At 31.9% G+C, this 7,842-nt stretch overlaps 1 protein-coding gene and 1 long non-coding RNA gene across 12 annotated transcripts in view; one reads left to right on the top strand and one right to left on the bottom strand.

The window, feature by feature from the left end:
* Window positions 1-7,842, top strand: part of LOC18110600 (uncharacterized) — an 83,054-nt gene that overhangs the window by 52,517 nt on the left and 22,695 nt on the right. Inside the window, exon 8 of the long non-coding RNA XR_008058779.1 lies at window positions 6,883-7,005. This is a non-coding gene — a long non-coding RNA (uncharacterized LOC18110600). The remainder of the gene's footprint in view (window positions 1-6,882; window positions 7,006-7,842) is intronic.
* Window positions 1-7,842, bottom strand: part of LOC112326924 (pentatricopeptide repeat-containing protein At2g22410, mitochondrial-like) — a 74,356-nt gene that overhangs the window by 52,931 nt on the left and 13,583 nt on the right. For 3 of the 11 annotated variants that reach the window (XR_008058773.1, XR_008058771.1, XR_008058772.1), the window contains exon 1: window positions 6,207-6,516. The exons of 6 other annotated variants lie outside the window; for them this stretch is intronic. Coding sequence is in view for 1 of the 5 variants with exons in the window: in XM_052451436.1 (XP_052307396.1) it covers window positions 5,987-6,175 (189 nt within the window). In the remaining 4 variants the exon portion in view is untranslated. Of the gene's footprint in view, window positions 1-5,986; window positions 6,517-7,842 lie in introns of those variants that run through there. 2 more of the 11 variants (XR_008058774.1, XM_052451436.1) reach the window with 1 other exon arrangement.

The following is a 7,842-nucleotide window of genomic DNA, read 5'->3' as shown; positions in this document are numbered from 1 at the left end:
TATTGGTCCTTGACCTATGTGATTTTTTCACTTTTTTTATTATTTTGGGTTATCCCGAGTATAGGTTAATCAAGTTAACCCGGGTTAACTTGCATTTTCTTACACTTTGTCTTTTTATTTAACTTCGGTCTTTTTTGCTAGGTTCTTTTTTTGGAAATCTAATTTTCTTAATCCTAATCTCATGCCGCGAGTGGCGGGTCAGTCAAGGTAACCCGAGTTGACTCGGTGTTCCTCAATTTTTTATGACTTTGTTTTTATTTTTTTATTTTTATCATTTTGTATTAAATTATTTGCACTGAGCTTTGTTATTTTTTTGCTTCTCTTTCTATTTTGTTATTTCAAGAGTGGGTTGATCAAGTTAACTAGGGTCATCTTGCATTTTTGTTCATAATGTTTTTTTTATTTAACTTAGATCTTTTTTGCATGACCATGTGTGTGATGGGTTAGTCAAGTTAACCTACATTGACTAGGATTTTTTTCTCTTGAATTTTTTTATGACCTTTTTTTTTCAATTTTATCATTTTACATTAAATTATTTGCCCTTGAGCTTTTTTATTTTTTCACTTTTCTTAGTGTTTGGTTATTCCGATAGCAGGTTGGGAAGTTAATTATGATTGACTCAAGTTTTTTTTTTTGATATTTTATCATCAAACTTTGGTTTTTTTTTACTAGGTTGTCATAACCTAATTTTTTAATAAAAAAAATGAATGGATAAAAATATATTTGAGAAGGGGGTTAAAACAACACAAATTCGAAGTTCAGGGATGAAATTATCAGATTTGAGAGTAAATTGGTCAGAAATTGAAGAATTAATAAGTTTGGAAATTTAATTAAAATTTGAATTAGTTAAATTAAATGAAATCAGAAGAATTAATAAGTTTGTGGACTTAATTAAACTTTGATTTAATTAAATAAATTCAGGGATTTAATTGAAATTAACCCAAGGGCACAATTAGAAATCAATTATTACTGATTAGGATCCCAATTGTTAAGTTTAAACTGTTTAGGGACCAAAGTGAAAAACAGATGCCCAAGGACCCTGAAATATAAAATTTTAAGGGCGCCGCGATGTCCGGTGCGACATTGGTCATCCTTTTGAAATTCTTTTTTTCATCCCGAAATCATATCATGGGTTGTTGGTTTGTCAAGTTACCCGAGCTGACTCGGGTTTTCTTTTTCGGCATTGTATTTTTTGAAGATTTTTTTTTTTGTTTTCATATTTGACATTAGATTATTAGGCCTTGAACTTTCTATTTTTTTTCTTTTTACTGATTCTTTCAATCTCATATCTCAGGCTGTGTTTTAGTTAATTTAACCTGATTGTCTCAGATTATCATCGCTTGAATATTCTTTTTTAGTGTTTGTAAAAGTTTGGTCCGACCCTCGGTGTGGCACGGGCCACATTCTTTCCAATGAACAACACTTAAATAGTAGCGTTCAAGGAGAGGAATAATGATTTCCCTCCATTAGTTTTTGTTGATAGACTAGATCGTTGACCTGCTCTACGCCTCGGGTCAGATCAATTTTTTTTAGCAAACAAAAGAAACATCCAGACATTACTAATATTTTTCAAGTAAATATTTTTTAAAACCGCTTGGAAGTTGAGCCGATGTGACCTGATCGACCTAAGTAACCCTAGACAACCTGTAAAAATGTTGTTTGATTAACAAAAATTCAAGACAACATCTTTTTTTAAAAAAATAATATTAGAATGACAACATATTGAATCGATTCGGGCTAACACATGTTAATCTGTCAAATCCACGACCTAGATTATAAGATCATGATAACCCTATAAAAAGTAAATCAAAATAAATTACAAAGCTCAATTCCCAATCAACTCATTGTTGAAGAATGTAAATGAAAACAATTAATTAAAAAATAACAAAAACTTATCTAGGTTAACCTGCCAAACCTGTGATTCGGGTCATCATATCAAGATAACTTCATGAAAAGTAGACAAAAAAAATTACTTGATTTAACCCGGATTAATATGTCAAACCTGCGACGAAGGTCATGATATTGTGATAACCCTATTAAAAGAAAATCAAAATAAATTATAAAGCTTAATTTTTAATAAACTCATTGTTAAAGGTTGAAAATGAAAAAAAAAATCAATTTAAAAATAGAACACAGTGAAACAACTTGAATCTACCTGGGTTAACCCGCAAAACACGTGACCCGAGCATAAGACTAGACAACCTCATAGAAAGCAAAAAAAAATAAATCATGAAGCCTAATTCACAATCAAACCAATGGTGAATCATGAAATATAAAAAAATACCAATGAAAAAGTTAAAAAAAACTCAAGTCAACAAGGTTAACTCGCCAAACCCGCGACTCGAGTCATGAGGCCGAGAGAACCTCATAAAAAACAAACTAAAATAAATCATGAAGTTTAATTCCCAGTCAACTTGATGTTGAATGATTAAATTGAAAAAAAAAATGGTCAATTAAAAAGAGAGAAAACAAACTCGAGGTAACCCGCCAAACCTGCAACACGGGTTATAAGTCCGAGCTAACCACGTATAAAGTAAATCACAATAAATTATGAATCCTAATCTCCAATAAACTAAGTATTGAAGTATGAAATTAGAAAAAAAAAATTCAGGATAATCTCATAGAAAGTAAATAAAAAAAAGACTTAAGTCAACATGAATTAATCTGTTAAACTCGCGACTAAGGTCATGAGACTGTGATAACCCTGTTAAAAGCAAATACAAAAATAATATTATGAAGCCTAATTTTCAATAAGCTCATTGTTAAAGGTTGAAAATAAAGAAAATTAAATTGAAAAATAGGATACAACAAAACAATAAGAGTTTATCCGGGTTAGCCCACGAAACACGTGACCCGAGCACAAGACCGAGATAACCTCATAGAAAGTAAACCAAAATAATTCATGAGGCCTAATTCATAATCAACTAAATGTGAAGGATGAAATAGAAAAAATTCCAATAAAAAAAGTCAATAAAAACTCGAATTAACAAAGTTAGCCCGTCAAACCTGCGACTCAAGTAATGAGACCGAGATAATCTTATATCAAGCAAATTAAAATAAATCATGAAACCTAATTTCCAATCAACCTAATGTTGAATGATGAAATTGAAAAAAAAAATTGTCAATTAAAAAAGACAAATAAAATTGGAGTCAACCCGCCAAGCCCGTGACACGGGTTACAAGATCGAGCTAACCACGTATAAAGCAAACCACAATAAATCATAAAACCTAATTTCCAATAAACAAAATATTGAAGTATAAAATTATAAAAAATATATATATTTAGAAAAAAAAAGACAAAAAAATGCTATTGAAATGAATAGTATTTTACAAGATAGTGTACAATAAAAGCACCACCTCTTTTAGTTTATACTAAATAACAAAAAAAAATTATATATAGACTTTTTCAATACTTTTTTGTATTTAAAAAAATTCCAAGTTAAAATAAAAAAAAAATTATACATACATACAATCGAAACAATGAGAACTGTATGTCTTAATACGAGAAAACAAAACCATAAACGATGACTAAAAATAAATACTGAAAAACTCGAGAGACAAGTGTAGATTAAAATATTTAATTTTGCAAGACGTGACATTTACGCGGCTGTGTTTACTAAATTTTTTAATTAAAATAATTGTTTTATTCAATTAAACGATAATAAAAATAGACACACATATTAAATTAATTGAATAAAATAAAAGGTAAAAAATAATATTCAAGGTTGCACATATTAGAAATATTATTTGAAAATAAATATCTTTTTATTTTCAAAATTAAAGTTCATGTATATGAAAGATTAAAAAATATAGATTCATAAGAAATACCTCCTAAAATATTAAATGCATAATTAAAATATAATTGTCATTTCAAATAAGCTTTCTGAAAAGCATAAAAGAGAGAAAGAATATTAATCTAAATAAAAATAAAAATAAAAATAAAAATAAGATTAATTTAAATATATATATATATATATATATATTTTTTCCTAAACAAAAAAAAAAATTGAACAATGTCGTCCATAGTAAAACTTGAGGGGTGAACCCGGACCATGAGCTCAACCAGGTTTAATATTTTTTTCCCCTTAAATTTATAGTAAACATAAAAAAAAGTAAACAATGTCGTCCACGGTAAAATATAAAGGGGTGAATAATGCAACTGCACAATGTTCACCTCACACATTTTCCCTTTAAATTTATAGCAAAACCTTAAAAAAACAAAACTAGTGTCGTCCATAATAAAATGTGAGGGGGTGAGCAGTGCATCTGCATATCGTTCACCCCATACGCTTTAGTTTATTTAGGGTAAACCCAGACTATGAATTCAACTAGGTTTAATATTCCCCCCCTTAAATTTATAGCAAACCTAAAAAAAAAGTGAACAATGTCGTCTACGGTAAAACATGAGAAATGGTTTAGCTAAAGATATAGCGGCAACAACAGCAGAGCTGGCGACATGAGAGATGGCAGCAGCTGAGTTCTCAACAACAACATTGTTTAGGGCAACAACGTTGTCGGCAGTAGTGTTCTCGTCCATCTTACTAAAATATCCTTAAGATTGGTGTAAAAACTAGATACATCGAACATAAACAAACTATAACTTGAGGCATGTATATACACTGTCTTTAAGGATATTTCCTCAACACAAGGCTATCCTCCAAGATCCAACAAGTTCCTCGTCTAAAGATAAGGTTTACGAAAACAACAACCAAGATAGAAAGGAAATACTAACAAGCCTTGCTAACACAGAAAAATAATACCACGGTTTTTTTAGCACCTTGTAAGAGCACATGGTATTTATAGAGTGCTAACATGTTTGCCTTAGGTTATGTTGATTGTCAAACCCAAGTATTTTGGATATGACATGTTCACCAGATCCATATTACCTTGGGCCTGACATGATAGCCAAACGCAAGTATTTTGAATCTGGCATGTTCGCCAGACTCATATTTCTTTGGGTCTAGCATGATTGTCAAACCTAAAGGTCTTGTGCCTATCGAGGTCGCTATACCTATATCAGGGTTCACTATATAAACACTTGATAAAAACCTTTTGAAATAGTATCCATTATTTACAACAGAAACAAAGTAAAGAAGGAATGAGTAACCAGGGACACACCGGAGCTTTGTTTTTTACACATCTGGTACCGTTAGAAAGATCTTGACGATACAATTCAGTCACATCTTGGAAGTCCACCAAACGAGGTTGTAATTAGTTAGGTGTTTTGTTTAGGGTTAATTTAGGGTTAATTACAACCTTGTTTGGTGTTATTCCAGGTGTAATTAGAATCATCTCGCTTTGAGATCTTTCTAAATATAAAGGAGGTGTCGAAAACAAAGCCTCAATATGTCCTCTTGTGATCCGTTCTTTATTTCCTTTTTCTTATTTTCAATTTCTTTCTTGATTATTAAATCTTGAATCTCATTTTTTAGCTATTGAATTTTCATAAAATTTTGAGTTGATTTATATTTAAAACAAGAACAAACCTTAATGATTCATATATAAATAATTTCTTTTCGTGTATTGAAAATATTCAGCAACTAATTAAGCCATGTAACAAATGATTCCATTCCTGTAAAAAAAGCTGAATAGTGTTCAGCATACCCAATCCATTGCATAAAAAGATTCTAGAACCTCTAAGTAACATAGCAATGAATAAAATGGTGATCAATGGTCTCAATTTCCGTATAACTAATAATTTTTCTGTAGGCAAGAAATCCCTTAATACTCAAACTACCCTGCAACAACAACCACATAATCATCTTAATTTTAGGAGCAAATATACTTTGCCAGAGTAAAGTACCAAAATTCTTAGATGCTGGATGCCAAATATCATCAATGAGAGCACAACCTGATTTAACTGTGAAAATCTCATTCATGGTGATTTACATTTCTAGTTTTACATATTCGTGAAAACTCTTCCCTAATCTCAAACCCCCCCCCCCCCCTTCTGCGAGCACGCTGAACGAGCGGCTATCATAGTGACCTCTTCTGGCTCTACATTGCCTTCCACTGACATCGAGTCAAAAAGCTTCCATGTCTCATCCCAACAGTTACGCTTAGAATACCCATCAGTCATAGACAGAAAGTCCATCTCTAGCGGGAATTCCATCAAACAAGTGTCAAGCAAAACCCAAACAACCACGCAGCAGATCCTAAAAACGAGCCAACCCATCTTGAAACAACATAGCAGAAACAAAACCCACCTTTCGAATACCACAATGAACTGATTTCCCTCCTAAAACTCTCAAAAACTGCTCGCCGCACGCTTTGAGCGCAAGAACAAAGCTCCTACAGCCCATTTCAGCGCCATTTTGAACCACTTGGCAGAAAAACAAGAAGCCGCTATGGCCCATTTTGGCTTCAGAGTAGCCTCTAATCATGGTATTCCAAATATAAGTACTGGGGTTTTGTATCTGCGAAAACAGAAGACGAGCATGATTTATCTCTGCAGTGTGAGAGAGGGCAAAAGGCCAAGGCAAGACTAACATGGAAAGAAAGCTTGGGGGTAGATTAGCCAGACTATAAAGGAGAAGGACTTATTTGTACTTGTTCCAAGATTTTGAGTCAAAATAATACCGCTTCTTTTCCTTCAAACGCAATCTCGTCCTACGTTCCAGGTAGTTCCCCATTCTTTTTACCTAATCTCTTAATATATATGAACGGCATCTTTGCTTAAGCCCCTTCAATTATTGCTTTCGAATATTCTCATGGTATTTGCTCTTTGTTTTTGAGGATCCAATTAGTAAGCAAATCATGGAGACTTGGCTGTTGACCTCAACACTCTCGTCTGCATTGACCGCAGCATTGACCTCTTCAATATCTTGGTTGTGAACCAGAATTGGAATATTGGGTGTTCTTGTTTTTGATACATGTAAAGAGGTAGGCTAAGCATCTCTTTCAAGATCTCTCTAGCTGCTGCAGCGATGCCAAATCGCTTTCTTTCTTCAAGTTCCTTAGCAGGAGTATTGTATACCAACCAACTTTCTTTGCGTTTTGCTACAGGTTTGGGGCAATTATGATGCCTTCTGTGAATCCCTCCATCTGGGCTTATCAAAAGAGGAGGAGGAACGAAGTAAGTTTCTCTTCTCAGTTATGTATGATATGGTTTGAGTGCTTCTTTATTGAATTACTCTCAATATCCCTGTTACGTTCTGTGAATTTTAAAGGACTAGACATGTTTCAAGTCAATACCGAGCTAGTTTCTTGATGCTTCAAACTTCTTTACAAAAGAAAAGTAAAGAAAAGAAAACTGTCCTCTGATGTGAATGAGTAAGCAAACTTCACATAAACTAGGAAGGAAAGGGGAAGTTGGAATCTTGAGTTCACAGGCTAATGGTGGAGTCCATGTTACAATTGCTCTGTTTAAACAAATCCGTTCCAGTTAGTGTTCTGTTTTTTCATGTTTTAGTTTCATAGCGTTTTCACATATCGTTCCAAACTGTTTATAATTCAAAATATTAATTTAATTAACATAATTTCAACTAAATCTATATATAACCACAATTTAAAAAGTTAGGTTTTAACCGGTAAAAATACAATATAAATAACTAATAAAAATATAATTTGACTAAAAATATTATACAGCTTAATTATCAATAAACTAATTGTTAAATAAAAAATTTTAAAAAATCAAATCTAAAAAAAAAAAACTGAAAGGATCACCTTTCAAAACAAAATTATGAAAATGCAATTAGCAGTTTTGTAAGGCTTTTCTAAATTTTTAATCTAAGATATCATAATATGTTAGGAGATTTTTTATAAAATTTCAGTCTAATCTAATAATTGGATTGGAAAATATAATTGATGCAGAGTTTTATAAATACAGAGTTTCCATAAATC

Source organism: Populus trichocarpa, chromosome 3, assembly GCF_000002775.5.
Source record: "Populus trichocarpa isolate Nisqually-1 chromosome 3, P.trichocarpa_v4.1, whole genome shotgun sequence".
Lineage (NCBI taxonomy): Eukaryota > Viridiplantae > Streptophyta > Magnoliopsida > Malpighiales > Salicaceae > Populus > Populus trichocarpa.
The sequence above is the reverse complement of the archived record's forward strand: the minus strand, read 5'-3'. Positions and strand labels throughout refer to the sequence as shown.